General features: G+C 38.3%; 2 protein-coding genes across 2 annotated transcripts; one reads left to right on the top strand and one right to left on the bottom strand.

Moving 5' to 3' along the window:
- Positions 1–1,885: 1,885 nt before the first annotated feature.
- On the bottom strand, positions 1,886–3,878 carry LOC139700665 (larval/pupal cuticle protein H1C-like). Its single transcript, XM_071599124.1, has 2 exons — positions 3,819–3,878; positions 1,886–2,334 (listed from the first exon to the last, which is right to left on the bottom strand). Exons 1-2 carry the CDS (start codon positions 3,828–3,830, stop codon positions 2,086–2,088), a joined length of 261 nt encoding a protein of 86 aa, XP_071455225.1. The 5' UTR covers positions 3,831–3,878; the 3' UTR covers positions 1,886–2,085.
- Positions 3,879–13,320: 9,442 nt separating this feature from the next.
- Positions 13,321–16,502, top strand: LOC139700650 (cuticle protein 21-like). The gene is made up of 2 exons (XM_071599116.1): positions 13,321–13,452; positions 15,998–16,502. The coding sequence occupies exons 1-2, from the start codon at positions 13,441–13,443 to the stop codon at positions 16,244–16,246; spliced, it is 261 nt and encodes an 86-aa protein (XP_071455217.1). The 5' UTR covers positions 13,321–13,440; the 3' UTR covers positions 16,247–16,502.
- The last annotated feature ends 683 nt before the right edge of the window (positions 16,503–17,185 follow it).

Genomic DNA, 17,185 nt, shown 5'->3' with positions numbered 1-17,185 from the left:
TATATATATATATATATACATATATATATATACATATATATATAATGCCTCCTTAATTATATATATATATATATATATACTTCGACAAAACCGAGAGGATACAGGTTGAAAGCATGCCATAATATCATTTTCCATGTGCGTTCGCTTCGCCACCCCTGAATCGTTCGGGTCTAGAGGGGCGTCGTCTTCCCCACGCCCACGATTTCGCCGGTTGGCTTATTGCAAAGGGAAAAAAGTTAAGAAGCTTCTAGAAAAGAGGTGCGTGTCCTTGAAGGGGACTGGCGGGGGAGGGAAGGAGGGAGGCAGGGAGAGCGAACAGGTGGGTGGGCCGGTAGCGGGGGCGGGGAGGGCGGGGCGAGGGCGTCGGAGTTCTCCTGAGGGCGTCCCGGTCAGAAGGGGGGGAGATTACTTGCCGGTGAGGAAGGGGAAGGGGGGATAGAGGGGAGGGAGGATAGAGGGGGGTTAATAAGGGGAAAGGAGAGGAAGACTGGAAGGTGGGGAGGGGTGGGGGAAGAGTGGAAAGCGAAGGAGGATGAGGAAGGAGGGATTTTTTTTTTGCCGGCCACAAGGGCAGGGGGACGCGCCCCTCGAGCCGCACACGAGGGCGGAATCTCCGAGGTGGAATTCGGTCCTCCCAGGCATGGATTAGAGCGGTGCGGTTTTTTGAAACATTTAGAAAAGAAAAAAATAAATATATAAAACGCGCGGCTAATTCTCATCTTGCGAGAAATAGGTTAGGGAAATCTTCCAGAAAAAGAGGGAAGAGGCTTATTTTGGAAGACCTTGAGAATCTTCATGGATGTTTAATTATATATTTTTTTAATGACGACACAGTTATTAAAATCAACGGCGATGTGTTATCATTACAGTTTGGACCTTGAATTCACTTTTGATGAACTTCACCGGAAAGTTTGAAGGTCGCGGAATATATATATATATATATATATATATATATATATATATATATATATATATATATATACATATATATACATATTCACAGAGGATAGATTCGGCGGTATCCGAAATATTATTAATGAAAATATTCACTTGAATTTTAAGTGGTCAGCGGACAGAATGAGGTTTCATTTCTCTGAAATCACATTCGCGATGATTTTTTATTGAGATTATTCTGAGAAAATCAAGGGTACAAATAACGGTTTATTTATCCGGTAGATGTTTTATGGATTAGACGGTTTTGAAATTCCATATCTGAAATAGAAGTAGAAACTTTGTTTCACAGAGCTCATAAAAACGATAAAAAAGTAATGAAAATACAATTTTTTTGTGAATACTTCAAATGATGAGCACGTTAGGGAGTGTCTTTGAAGTTGTTTTATTTTTAGGGTGAAATTTGATAATTTTTTATCGTTAAGTATAGCTTGTCAAATTATTGAAAAAAATGAAATCCCTCATTTCTCAATTCAGGAAATATATGCATATATATATATATATATATATATATATATATATATATGCATATATATATGATGCATATGTATATGTGAGAGTATGTATTTATCCTTTTAAGCGAGGAAGCTGGAAAAAATAGTTCTCCAGTATCAATTTAAAGTTGATTTTTTCTATAAGCACATATCTTTCGATGAGAGAACGTTCCATCGCCGTTTTTTTTATTGCGTGAATACGAACTCAATTGTTCTCTATGGAACGATATATCTTTTGATCTGGACAAATATTTGCGAGAAAATGGTGTCTTTAAAAAAAATAAGAAATGTCCTTTTCTGTAATAACCTTATCCTAACCCACTTCCCAGGAGAGCAATCTACGGTGATCGCAGGAGGGGAAGGATGCGGTCGAGGGTGAGGAATTAATGAAAACCAAATCATTTTTTGAAGTTTCAAGGAACTTTAATTAACCCGTTGGTGGTCGGTTGAGTGACAGATTTTGTGCATGCACGGAGTGCATGTAGGGTTGGATTCTCGGCGAGAATTGAAAAGAACGTCGGCTTCAGACTAGACTGGAATTCGGCGTGCAGTTGACATCTCTCGATATCTTGGTGTGGATTTTGTCGGCCGTCGTCCCAGGTAATGAATGCATCGCTTCAGACGTCGAATGGTCGACCATCTAGTACTTGATGGAGTATCCGTGCTGTTCGACGGGCTCAACCTCGGTCTCCACCTTGTATCCGGTGTGGTAGGTCACGGGGGCGGGGATGACGGCGGGGGCGGCGTAGGCGGTGGCGATGGGAGCGGCGATGGGGGCGGCGTAGGCCAGAGGGGCGTGGTGAGCGTAGGCGAAGGGGGTGGCGATGGGCAGGGTAGCTGCTGGGAGCAGTCCGGCGGAGGCGACGGCCACGAGGGCGGCGAGGACAACCTGCGAGGGAAGAGAAAAAGGGACAGAGAGGTCAATTTCCAGTTTTTCTTTGGTTTAATTCCGGCTGGACTATGCGTGGCAATTTTGATGCAAAACCTCTTATGTAATCCCTTCATTGAATTCCCATGCATAAAGACAAAATTGATTCATCAAGAGTAAAAGTTACCATTGTGTGCTTACGATGTTACAGATCAACGACCTCACCCAAATATATTCATGAGAAACACAAAATCCATAAAATTGGATGAAATTAATGGCGTATTGTGAGGCTTAACAACGTTGCCATGGAAATTTTGATGTGTTTGAGACGAGAGCGATATGAATAATTGGTAAATACTATTCAATGTCAGGGTATAGTTGGTTTATATTCGTTAAAACGTTTCTTTCTCTACACCTTTTTACATTTTTTATCTGATAATAAAAATTACGGAACGGTTCCTTGGTAGCCAACAGACCTAAGATCGCTTCTACTTTTCAAACCGAGAAACGACTAAACAATTGCCGAACGCAATTGTGTCAAAGCACCATTTTTTCTCCCTAAAATTTTCAAAGACAATAAATTTAAAATGGCACTAAATATTTTAGTATCTCCCGAATCAACGTGTGAATGGGCGCAAGAGTGCGTGCGTGTCAACAAACGAAAATTAAATTTTAAAATAAAAAACTAGGTTAATCCTTCGTATATTGAATTACATTTACCTTATAATGGCAAATCCTTTAAAAAAAAGGTCTATTTCGGAATCTCGCTGAGTGAAGGCAGTTTTGTGCTCTTCCGACGGATGAATGAATCTACATTTGGAGGAACTTAGATAAAATTTTCATAATATAAACTTTGGTTTTTTTCGAGAAGAAAAAAAAAGAATTATCTTAGGGTCTATTCATTCAAAATACTGCCGTCTCCGAAAAGGCGTCGCATTAAGACGCCTCTGCATTGTGGAATGTCTAATGGCTAATGAAAGTCGAGGGTACCAATACAGACTAAGAAGGCTTATACGATTAGCATGGGTAGCTTATATCAAGATTAAATGATTTTTCGTGAGTATCGCCGAATGGTGCGAGGCTTGGGGCACTCGAGAACTGTCCCCCAGAGGGAATCTAGGATAACGTCTTCCATGGTGATGTTTTGGAACATTTCGACATCCTACGAATATTCAAATGATTCTAGAAAATCGTGAAGAATGTATACAAAAATCATTTGACGCGATCGGATTGAATTTTCAAGCGGATGAACTCATCAAAGTTTCGCCAAACAGTGACATTTTAAAAATTGATGAAATAAACATTCAAAATCGAGGAGATATTTTAAAAAAAACAGCCAATCATGTAGAGATTAGAGGCAGGAATGGAGATTTAAGTATTTTAAATCATCGATACGAAAAAAAACAATGAAAGTAAGATCTTAAGAATTCGCGGTACGTCCAATTGCTCAGGGTGCGGGAAAGCGGAGGAATAGTGCGAAAGTGCTTGAATGTGGTCACACTTACGAGCTTGTACATGGTGGTTTGTGGGGTTGGTGCTGCTTCTCTTGAGAAATGAGAGTTCTGTAGTCGCTGATAGGCGAGTGATGCCTTAGATATCCCGTCGGTCACTTTATATAGCGGGGCCGCGGCAGCCGGAATTCCTCCGATGTGGCGGTCCTACATTGGTGGCCGGCGGGGTGGTGAGGGGTAAATGGGCGGGGGAGAATGGGGAGGGGTGTGGTTGGGTACTGGCGTGCGATGGAGCGGCGGCCGTGACAATGGACCTCCGACACCTTTTGGCGGTCGGGAGAGGAATTGATTGCCTACGCGCTGGGCGTTGTCCTTCCCGCCGATGGTCCGGCCCGGACCTCTGAGCTTGCTATTGCCCTCCAGGACGTTGGGCGTGCGAACCTTTATGCCACTTCCTAATTCCCTGATCGACGTCAATCACCGTGACGGTGTTGAATTCAATCCATTGCTTGATGCAAAGGTTAAGTGACCTAATCAAGTATCTGTGGGTTTATTCGAAAAAGAGTGGAGAAAAAAATTCTTAATGTTATATCTTCAGTGCGTCGTTTAAAGTAAGATTTCTCCTGGGTAGTTTCAGGAGTTATACGTTGAATGCGGTTCATAAAAATGCAAAATACTCTGTTTCAAATAAATGTTTTCAGTCTCAACGAAGTTTTTAACCTAAAAATGATCTAAATATCAACTTTGTCAAGTCGAAGACTTTTTTGTGAAATAAATAGGATTGTGTCGGTATTAGGGTATGTGTTTTGAATGGAATGACGGGATGAAGAAAGATCGTGGAATTGAAGAACAGTTTTTGGTAGTGTTTATATTCAGGTTGTGTTTTGTTAAGAAATGTAATATTATGTATTATTGTACCATTTTATAGCCTGTGTCCATCCAAAACTTAACTTAAACGGTATAATAACATTAAATATACAAGTTTATGCTTGTTATAGTGATATTATTTTTAAAAAGGGACTTATTTTTGTATCGGATGTCAATTAATATTTGGTTAGGAGGGGAAACTAAATGTATCGTTGCATAGTTTGTGTTCATGCAAAACTAACCTTAACTGGTAGAGCACGAATTATAATAATGTCGAAATAAAAAATGTTTTGCCCATCATTAATTTCGATCAATTTTCCTTTCAGTGAATTTTCTGCATATTCAAGTTTTTTCCCTTCATTTCATATTATAAATAAATATATATACATATATTTATTTATATATACGTATATATATATATATATATATATATATATATATATATATATATATATATATATATATATATATATATATATACTTGCGCATAGAAATATCCCCTTTTTTATATTTTTTTCATATGAATGATAATTTGCTCGCTATATGGCGGGTTTTCGTGCTTGAATATATATATATATATATATATATATATATATATATATATATATATATATGTATATAGTTACTTTAAACATTTATACTATCGTAATCCTCACATAAATGTAAGTTCGAAAATATCGTTCCGGTTTTACCCACAGTATTTTGAACTTCTCCCAACCGTTCAAACTTTTTGGCATGTTTAAAGAGCCTCTGGAAACATCAAGGTTTTTGTATTTTATTATTAGTCATTTTCCAAAATCAAAAAACCAGATCCGTGAGTTAAAATTACTCCAGTCTAAGACCGTAGGCTTAACTTCTTTGTGTTAAATATTCAATTTTGAATAATTTTGCCAGATGCGTAAGCCCTGGATTAATTTAACTTATGGAGGCCATCTATGACCATTTAGACGTGCGTGGGCAAAAGTGGAAGAGGAGATATTGATGTTTACAAGCAGTTTTTCCCAACGGCATGGTCGCGATCGGAAATGTATGACTATCAGTCCAAAACTCCCATCAAAAATCACGAAAATCAATGAAAAAAATTACTTTTTTGAAGTTGGAATAGTATTTTCAAGTTTTTATCTTTAATTTCTGGGATCTCACCTTTTTTATTTTCATTCGTTCACGGTAACTAAAGGCCGTAGTTGTCCAGTGGGTAGAGTGTCTGTTTTATTGACCAGAGGGCAAGGTTCGATTCCCGGGGACACCACTAGCCTATAGCGGCTTAACCCAAGCTGTGTGATGTCTCGGGTACCAGATCTTTTTTCTGGAAGACCATGGGATGGGAACTAATCCACTTGTTACCCTGCTAAAATGCGAAGTACACACGCCGTTGGGTTTATTACTGGATGAACTTTAACCTCTTATATCGAACCGACCTTCGGATTAATGACTGTGATTGATAACTGGAAATGGTAGCTGTATATTTTAAAATAGTTTTACAAATTCCATTAAACTAAATTCTATTGCTTTTCAGCTTTTTAAATCGATCCTCTAGTTTTTTGAAACAAAATAGTATTGAATCTTATGCAACGATGCGAGTAGTAAATCTTAAAAAGTCCCATTATTGCACATGGATGAACATTAGAAGCAAAGACTGACGTAAAACAAATGAATTGAATCAAACGGGAAAAATAAATCGCGGACGGAAAATATTACGTTAACTCGTGTTGGTGGTTGCTTATATCCAATAAGTAAGGGGTGCTGTAATATGCTGAAATAAATAGGAGATCACAAAAGTACTGAAGCGTCACTAAGTCATAGAATGTTGTAGGAGGTAAGTTTCACTTTTTATCTCGCAAGAACCCTCTTTAGTATTTCGCGGCCACAAATGTATTATTGCCAAATTTTATGTGCCTCCAATTGCAAACAAGCCAACTATTTTTTGTTAGTTCTTTGAAACATTTTTTTACTAATTCCCAACCTTTTTATCCTCTCAGAAACGTAACGATCGAAGCTTTAAGGGACATTTGGTCATAACACTTTGGAATTAGATCTCTTTCAGGTGGACCTGTCTTACGACAGGTTTAAACTGGATGTCCTCCATAGTCCTGGATGTCTTGAGCATCTTCTTTTACTTATCCGTAACATCTGCAATTTTTTTACTACCCTCAAGCATTCCATATCCTTTTTCTTCGCCATCTTCTCCTTCCTTCAGTGATATCTTCTACTCAGCAAGCAATGCCGCCATAAAAAGTACCCCAACTAAGACATGTTTCTCTTTTCCGATTCCTTTCGGCATTTTTCTTCTTCTCATCATCCCCTCCTCGATTCTTAATCTTTCAATAAATAAGAGAATAAAACCTAAAATATTATTTTCCAGAGCGATTTTTCGAAATTTTAATTACTTTTCATCTTTCTTTTTTAACCGTCCATGTTCTAATTGGATAAACCATAAACATAGTAATCAACCCGAAGGTCGGTTTAGTAGGTGATGGTAGAGTTCACCCAGTACTAAGCCCGACGGCGTGTGTAATTCGTATACCAGGGTAGGTGGACCAGTTCCTTTCCCTGTGCCGGTAATGGTTTCCCAGGAAGATCTGGTACCCGAAAAATCACTTTAGCTTGGGTGGAGCTGCAGGTTCCCAGAGTGTCTAGCCCGGGAATCGAACGTAGGCCCATCAGGACGGTCAGCAGTAGTTCAACGCTCTACCCTTGGACTAATACGTTCTCCTGGGCCTTCTGATTAGTAGCTCAGCGTTCTACTCAATGGACTGCTACGTTCTTCCTGAAATTGGATATGAACACAAAAATAACGGCGAAAATGGCCGCTGATTTCAGTAAGACAAAAGTGAATAAAATTGATATCTTCTTCAATAAATTATTTCCTGAAATAAGATTCAAATATATGAATACTTATAAGGGGGATTTTTCAATTTAAAAGGAAAATATGGTCGCTTGGTTGAACTTCTTCACAGCATCAACATGAAGAAAAGTATTTTCCATTCTCTCGAATTAAAATTTTACGACGATTAAATGATGACTGTGTGTAAATATTATAAAACGGAACCAATTAAAGAGTTTCCCGAGTTTAATTACTGAGTTTCAGTTATTGAAACTATTATCGACATAATGAAACAGTCTTAAAGCATCTTAAAGCATCCTGTCAATTTAAAACTCCATTCTCATTTGTGTCATATACCTGATCGAGCCTGATCTCCTGATTTATTCAAAATATTCCTTTTTGCAAGAATTATTTCGTACTTCACTCGGGCTGACATCTATTATCGCCCATGTAGCTGCACAAACATTTCTAAATTATGAAGATATTTGATTCCTTCAATCGATTCCTGGGAAGATTACTAAACGCCATTCATGGTCCTGAAGATTTTATCATATCAATATAACCTAAATTACACCAATTTGAAATAGCACAAGGTTTTTTTCATTAATGACCGTACATTATTAATTTTAAAATTCATCCCTTCATCATCATTCATCTCAGGTAAATTTAAATTTGCTTGACATGTTAAACAATAATGACCATCCCATTTATTTGCTTAACCATAAATGCGGTTGTATTTATTGTCTGACAGAAATAAAAACATAAGCCAGTGAACGAGTGCCCTTATTTATTTTCATTATTTAACCATTGCAAATTTTATTTTATTAAGAATATTGGTATAATTTTAAAGTGCTTTACGTGTAAACGCATATAAGTTTTTTTTTAATTTTTATTGGTATATAGTATTATGAGCAGGTAAAACATTTCGATTTGATTATACTTTTACATCTTCCCTTTTTTGTCAAATGTATTCGCTAAACAATTTAGTAGATTTATCTAATGATACGATGGTATTAAATCTATTATCTAATGTTGGCATAGTACTTTAACAATTCTATGAATTACTTCATTCATTTTTATGACCTATTTTATATTTTTAGAAAAAAAAGGAGAAAAACCAAATTTCGGACTCTTTGAGACTTAAATTACCAAAAAAAACAATGTATCTGATGTGTTTTCATGTATCACGAAAGCAGTTAAATACTTTTTACTCGGCACTCAATACTATCCACTGTATATCAGTTATTCTCGCCCAAAGCAGGATTCTTAATCCTTAAATACAGTAAAGGGTGTTTAAGGGGCTTGCAGCTTGAGGTTTCGACTTTGAACACCAACTCTGACGAATATCGAACCAAATCGAGATAGACCAGAGTTATTTTGACGACCCCAAGCGGGAAATTCCCCTGGTCCTAAACCCATCAAATTGCTTCTGGGATGCATCATGGTTGAAAGTGGGGAGAGACACATGGAATGGAAGTTACTCTGATAAAAATGTTTATACAAAAAACTACAGACAGAAGACGTGAAGAGTGCGCATCTGGGAAAGAAACGAAGGATGTAAAAATCGTATTAGGAGGCTCTATGGATCGATAATTATCACAGGGTAAAATTGATGAGATCGATATTCAAAGTACCCTAAAAAATTAACGCACACACACATTTTAAATAAAAACATATCATAAACATTCTCCCTCACCAGTACTATTGAAAATATTGAACATACGAGCATTTTCATAGTGACATCTATGACAGACATTTGTAAATAAATAACAATTTACTGTCAAAGTTTGCAAAACGAAAATCATATTAAAAATCTTTGTTTACAATCCTTAGGGTCCTCAGCAAATGGTTTTTTCCCCTTTCTTTTCCGCGATTGTGATCGTATTAGAGCTATTTTCTTCGTTTACTTAATCGATTTTTTAACCCTTCCATTTTTATCCGTAGCAACGACAACTTTAAAATTATCATTCCTGATAAACAAGATGGCGTGTTTCAGGAATTACATTTTCTAACACACCATATTAGCGTGTGATCAATACACAGCCAATAGCCCACATAGTAAACGTTTTTCAGTTTTTATTTAACATCTAAGCGAATTAGTCGTCATACTATCGTCAAAAGGAGTCCAATGTATTTAGTCAGACAATAATACGACAATTCATGTCATATATAAATAAAATTTATTCAAAAAGTGTATTGAAATTATTATTTCATCTCATACTACCTTGATCAAAAAGTTCCCGGAATAACCACCGTGTGGCGCTCCCATCGTTCCGATTTGAGTTCTGTTTTTTTTTGTTAAATTGGTACATTTGTTGTTGATATTCCCTTTAAATCTTAGTGTCATAACTTGACATTTGCAAAAGTTACGTAGCCAAGAGTACATCTATCTCTGTGTGTGTTGGCGATTTTTTACAATTTCAGAAATGGATTTAAATTTGCAACAACGAACTTGTATTAAATTTTGCGTAAAAAACGGATTTAGTGGCGCACGGACGTTGGAAATGTTGGAAAAGTGTTTCGGCAACGATTCTCTAAAAAAAACGGTCGTTTACCAGTGGCACGAGCGGTTCAGAAGTGGTCGTGAGTCAATCGAAGATGATGAACGCAGTGGCAGACCATCGACATCGAAAGTCGGTGAAAAAATTGATAAAGTAAAAGAAATGTTGGTCAATAACCGCAAATTAACCATCAGAGAAATAGCGGAGGACTTGAGCATTGCCTATGGATCCGCCCAAGACATTGTGGTTAATGATTTGGGTTTCCGTCGTGTAGCAGCAAAGTTGGTGCCAAAAGACCTCAATTTCATGAAAAAAAGAGACCGTGTTGACGTCGCAAAAGACATGATTTGCGAGGCTGAATCCGATCCCACATTCATCAAAAGGATCATTACTGGAGACGAGACGTGGGTTTATGAGTACGACACGCAATCCAGACATCAGGCAAGTGAATGGCGTTCACCAAATGAGCCGAGACCAAAAAAACCACGTCGTTTTCAGTCAAAAAAGAAGGCAATGCTGACGGTTTTCATGGATTACAACGGTGTAGTGCATCATGAATTTTTGCCAGAAGGCCAGACAGTAAACAAAGAGTATTATTTGGGCATTATGAGACGTTTGCGTGAAGCAATTCGCCGAAAGAGACCAGAAATGTGGGCAGAAAACTCGTGGATTTTGCACCATGATAACGCACCGTCGCACAGTGCTATCATTATTCGTAATTTTTTGACGAAAAATGTAACAAATACCATCCAACAGCCACCGAATTCACCTGATTTGGCTCCCTGTGACTTCTTTCTGTTCAATCGAGTTAAAAAACCATTATACAAGGTAGTATAGCCAGTCGTACCAAAACGTGATAGGTAAAACTATGCAAAATAGGTAGCTGTTCATTTTCTGGGAATCTACGCTGGGAAGAAAAGTATATTCGAAAGTGATTTATATTATTATTTGGTAGTTTTAAGTTTAAGTAAGGTCTTGAATGGACACGGACTGAACAACGGAACATTTCTGAGGTTCTCCTTACGAGAAATAATCTTATATTACACAATACGACAAATCCTTCTTAAATTTTTTGTATGTATTCTACAACCCTTCATATTGGCCAACATCTATCCTCATTCTTATACTACCGCTATCTCATTTGATAAAATGGACGGAAAAGAAAGGAAAGTAAGAGCAACTGAGCACGAGGGATGAGGAATAAGACATGTAGGACGGAATGAGGGGAGGTGGAATGTCTGAGGAATTGAAAGACGTTTAACTATAATGTTTTTTAAGAGTGTTATGTTAATTTCCATCCAGAATATACCTAAAACGATAAATAATAATTCACAATAAAGCAAAATAATAATCCAAATTCCCAACGTCCTCCCTTCAATCGCAGTCCTCAATATCCCATAGCCAAACCAAACCCTGCTTGTATCCAATTTTCCTGCCTCCTTTGAATTTCTCTTAACAATTCTACCATTTCACCACGGCTAGTACATATTCATTTGTTTTCCTTTCTGTCAATTTCAAGTTTTTAATCCTTCCCCACACAATTATCATTTCAAAAACCTCCAATCCATTCCTTATTCCACAAGGATATTTCCGTGCAGAACAAAACCACGCTCCATATAAAAGTATTCACTATTCTTTAATTAGCGTCCTTACTCAACATATTCAAAAATTTTCTTCATAAATGTGATGAAGTTCAACGGAAAAATGAACAGAGTTACAGCAGAACTGGAATTTGCAAACCGCATATTAACAGACAAGGGCAATACATCGCGTTTAACTTTTATTAATGATTATTCTACCACACCAGATATGGAATAGTTGCTGAGCACTATCTAAGTCGTGTTATAGCCCTACTGGGCGTTGCAATATTTACCCAAGTTCAAATGAAATTTTAAATATGATTCTAACGCTCCTCGTGCTCCAAAGCACCAATTAATCCATCAAGATCTATTTCGTATGTATCCTTGTTATATTCTAGAACCCTTATAAATTAACACCCTCCCCCCTCCCCGCCCCCAAAAAATGGGTGGGCTGTTATGACCCTAAATCCTGACTTCCCCTTAGTAAAACACGAGACTTCATATCTCATTCCGGGAGTTTATGAAGAACGGGTTCCATTCAAGAATCCGTTCCTTTCAGTGGAGAAGAAGGAAAGTATAGAGTCAATTAATTCACCAGAAGATAATAAAAATAGGTGAAGAGAATGCAAATTATTTGATTGACTGTACTACAAAATTTTGCAGACGTAAAACAGAGAGTTTAACTTTCTGTAAAATGGATGAAAAGAAGAAGAAAGGGGCGTATGTATAAGTCAAGCATAAACGAGTGAATCTACCGAGAGTCGTTTGTGCCATGCTTTGTAGAAAGCGGATGATCGTACAGCAAATAATATTACTGTGTAAGATTAAACCACTATAGGTAGTTCTGTGTATAAAAGTATACAGGACTAAAGAACAATTTATTTTAATGCGCGATTCGGAAATATGTTGTATCTATTTAGTCAGGAACCCTAAGAGTAATATTTGGAATAGTTTTGAGTATACCAAGATTTAAACTTTCGCTCTCCCATTTGAGGATCTATTACGCTGCGCGAAATATTCCGTCCATTCTAATATGCAAATATGAAAGCCATGGTCATAAATTTTCCAGTAAGTTCTACCATCCTAGGGACAGCGCTATTTCGCATAGGATACAGACGTTTTGTAGGCAACTTTTTAAAATAGGATGTGGAGGGGAGATGGGGGGGGGAGGGAAGGGAGATCACTTGTTTATTAAGGTGAAGGTGAAATTTATCGTCGACTTATCCAGGGAAGAAAAAAATATATATTAACCGTTCTTTGAGGTAAATCCTTGCTGGTTTTCATACATGTTTTTTCTTTGTCGCATAAAAAAAACCTTTCGGAGGAAATAAGCGTCGTCCACCCCTAATTAAGTATTCGAGCGCAAGGATGTCCTCGCCCTCGTGCGGTAAATTTGACGTTTGCTTAGAATGTAATAATAATCCGTACGCCGTGTTTTCGTTCCCGGGATGGCAGCGCGTGGGAATATCGCATTGGCTCCGTTCTGACCACGCCCGACATCTAAGCCGGAGCGTCCGCCGTGGTTGGCTGTCTCGTCCCTATAGAAACTCGCTCACCGCCAAAATCTCTCCTCTCCTCCTCTCTCTCTCTCTCTCTCTCCCACCCCCCACCCCATCCCCACCCCATTCCCTCTCACTCTCTGACGCCGCGACCATTTCCTACCCACCCCTTTTCAACCTTCCGCCGTCGGCAATCAGTCCCCTCCCTCCCAACTACTTCCCCTCAACCCACCCACCCTCCCTCCTCCTCCCCTCCCTCTCCCTCTTCACCTCCGGCTATTCCGTCTTCCGCCCTGGACCGAGGAGCCGGTATATAAGCAATGTCACCACGTGCAAAAAGGCATCATTCGCAATCCAGCACCTGTTAGACAGCACAAAGCAGCAGTCCTCACCTCAACCTTCAACATGTACAAGCTCGTAAGTGTTCACATATATCCATAGTTTTAAAAGTTATATGCGCACATATTTAACCTTATGGTTGATAGCATTATTATTTATTTTTGGAAGCGTTCAAAAATTTGATCGGAGATTTGGAGAGTATTCTTGAAGCGATAATTGTCTTTGGCGTAAACCTACTTGCCTTAACGGAGATGACGATTACGAGGTCTCGGTTTGAATTTTGGAGACTTTAACTCTTGACCAGGGTTCAAAAAATAACGCCAGTTATTAATTTCTCGTGCCGAAGTCTTGACGGTATAAATTAAAATGTGATTCACTGAAAAATGAAGGTATTGATTTTTGTAAAATCTGATATATAAAAAATGGAATGATTTATAGTTTGATCACAGCAACAATTTCATCCATTTGCTAATTTGAAGAACGCCAACGACCAATTTAAACTAGAAAAGTAACTTCATAGTTTAAAATAATGAATGAGGAAATCTAGAACATGTTTAATATTCGTAATATTCACATGAATAGCTGTAAATTGGAATCACCATTACATAAATGTGAGAATCAGTTGAAGGTTAAAATCCTGACATTCTTGGATATTTGTCATCGATATATGTTATTTACTACAAGAAATCTACTCAAATTTGCACTTACCTAAAGGTTTAATGCCTGGAGATTAATTTTCGATCAGAGATTGACGCATCATTGAAAGTTTAATCATCAACGTCTACCATGTAGTGGGAAGTATTCGTCTTTTTTTCATCTTTTTACGTTGTAATATAGCAACTCATTTTCTCCATCATGTAAATTTCTCAAAAATAATATAGGGCTCGCACGAATTTTTCAAATCATCATACCATTGTATCTAAAGGACGCCAGGTATCCTATGTTCGAGTAGAATCGATTAATGGATTAATGGACAATACAACTGAGTAGTGGTTTGCAATTAAGTATGTAGGAGCATCCCTTCAATATCCTTCGAAATTCCTACTAGCTTTACGGAGAAAAAGTACGTTCTATGCATAGGACAAATACATTCTCGTCACCATTTTGAAACTCAATAGCAATTCATTTTTTCCCGATTTTCCCTGAGACATGCATTTGAAATTAGTTTAAAATATTGGCAATGATATCACAGTAGTTTTAGTATAAATCAGTTTTGTAGCTTTACACTAGTATTTCATGTACCGGGACTACCGTTTGGAGACCATAGGAACGGATATCAATGCGCATATATGAATATAAACAAGAAAAACCGCTAAAAAAGTGTTATTTTCATCACAATCTTGATAACGAATTTAATAGGTAACGGATACCAAAGATACACTCCCTCTTGAGATAATTTCGAGAATCTTCCAAGATGGCTGCGTGGTTCCTCCGATTCTCCTGATAGGCTTTCCACGTCTGCTTTCACGTGAGAAGAAATTCGTTTAGAATGAATTTTTTCAAATTATTGTTATTGATGTGAAAATATATGGGATTCCTGAGGGGGAAAAGGATAAACTATGCCATTGAATCAACCTTTTATTCTGCAACGCTCGTGAGGAGAGCTGTAGGGTGAACGTAGATGACTTCCTCACCGCGTTTTTCCTTTAGAAAAAAAAAGAACTTCGGTTTGATAATGAGTAAGGAGGAAAGATCCCCAATGATGGAATTTTGATGAAAGATAATAAATTTTATGTTAGCACATTATTTGGTATTAGAGATTTAATTCAGTCGTAATAGTGCTTGAATTTTTTGGGTTAGTCGTCAAAGTTTTGGTAAAAGATGTATCTGCCATTAAAATTATATTTTTATGCTGCTTCGCGTTCTCTACCGATTTTAAATGTAACTTTCTGTGTCTGAAGCTGATTCTACATTTTTTAAACAAACATTTGATGAGTAATTCAGTATTTATTGGTAGAAAGTATCATTTAAAACCGCTGGTGTAGTTACAATCAAATAGAAAACAAAATATAATGCTTGCCAATTTAGAACTACACTACTTATCTCATTATTTCCCATCATTTATAAAGTATCCGCCGATATTTTGTGTTTCTCGTCTCTCGAGGGAGAAAAAAATGTAGCCTTGGCTCACATGCGTTCGGCAATTGTTGAGTTCTTTCTCGGTTTAAAAAGTAAAAGCGATCTTAGGGCTGTTGACTATCAAAGAACCGTTACGTAATTTTTACTATCGATAAAAAATGTAAAAGGTGTAGAGAAAGAAACGTTTTAATGAATATAAACAAACTATGCCCTAACATTGAATAGTATTTAGCAATTATTCATATCGCTCTCGTCTCAAACACATCAAAATTTCCTTGGTTTACGCCATTACTGTTATCCAATTTTACGGATTATGTATTTCTCATGAATATACTTAGGTGACGTCGTTGATCCGTAATATTGTAAGCACACAATTATAACTTTCAGTCTTGATGAATCAATTTTGTCTCTATGTATGGGAATTTTATGAAGAGATTACATAAGAGATTTTGCATCAAAATTGCCACGCATAGTCCAGCCGGAATTAAACCAAAGAAAAACTGGAAATTGACCTCTCTGTCCCTTTTTCTCTCTTCCCTCGCAGGTTGTCCTCGCCGCCCTCGTGGCCGTTGCCTCCGCCGGACTGCTCCCAGCAGCTACCCTGCCCATCGCCACCCCCTTCGCCTACGCTCACCACGCCCCCCTGGCCTACGCCGCCCCCATCGCCGCTCCCATCGCCACCGCCTACGCCGCCCCCGCCGTCATCCCCGCCCCTGTGGCCTACCAAACCGGATACAGGGTTGAGACCGAGGTTGAGCCCGTCGAACAGCACGGATACTCCATCAAGTACTAGATGGTTGATCCTTGATCGTCAGCAGCCTCTATCATCTCCGAACCCTTCCTCTCCCTTCCTTTTCCCCAACAATCCCAAGACAATCCCGGTATCCTCGCCTGGAAGGGCATCGACGTCCAGGGTGTCGACGGGTCGGTTCTTCCCAGCAAGTCCGACGCGAGCGATTGCCCTCAGTGTCTTCTCTGTCAACTCTGATACGATATACTCGATGTTTCCGACATGGCGAGTTCTCACCATTAAAGCACTATAAATAAAATCCGAATGTCTTTTTATTTTTGTCTTCCCAACGAGTTCCTCAATCCCCAGCAGAGTCTCCGTTCTCCTTTCCCTTCCTTTCCGAGTTATTTAAGCCGGGATACGTCGCCGTCATCCGCGCGATGGGAAAATAAAACGGGATGAAAAGTTTGAAGAACGAAACGCAAAAATGCGTCCGCAAGGAGGAGAAAATGCGGAGAAACGAAGCAGAAAAAGAAGCTCAAATATGTCTTATAAGGATTAATTTCACTTCCCAAATTCCCAGATCCCTTTTGCCCACGGCATCTTCTTCCCTTTTCCTTGAGCACTGCGTACTTCTTCAGCTCGTGGCGAGTCGAAATCGAAAGTTATCTCATCCATATAGGAAACCCTTCCTCTTGGATGAATCACGAACACATCCGACCAATTCTATCTACAACCCTTCTGCAAATGAGAAACCAGCGGGTCCTCAAGACTGGAGGGAGGGTGTAGGATCACAGAGACCGCGTTATAAAAAACGTACATGGTACGAGAGCTACCCAATGCAAATAATATTAATATTTTAATTTTTAACGACATATTTACTCATCAAAATTTGATGGATCTTCTCAAAGTAGTGGCAGTAGTAGTTTAGATTGGATTTAATGCACGCGTTTCTTCCTTATTCTTCAATCTTCTTAGACATGCTGGAAACCATAGGTTCTT

The sequence above is a fragment of the Hetaerina americana genome, unplaced genomic scaffold, assembly GCF_022747635.1.
Source record: "Hetaerina americana unplaced genomic scaffold, ioHetAmer1.1.p SCAF_1, whole genome shotgun sequence".
In the NCBI taxonomy this organism is placed as follows: domain Eukaryota; kingdom Metazoa; phylum Arthropoda; class Insecta; order Odonata; family Calopterygidae; genus Hetaerina; species Hetaerina americana.
The sequence above is the reverse complement of the archived record's forward strand: the minus strand, read 5'-3'. Positions and strand labels throughout refer to the sequence as shown.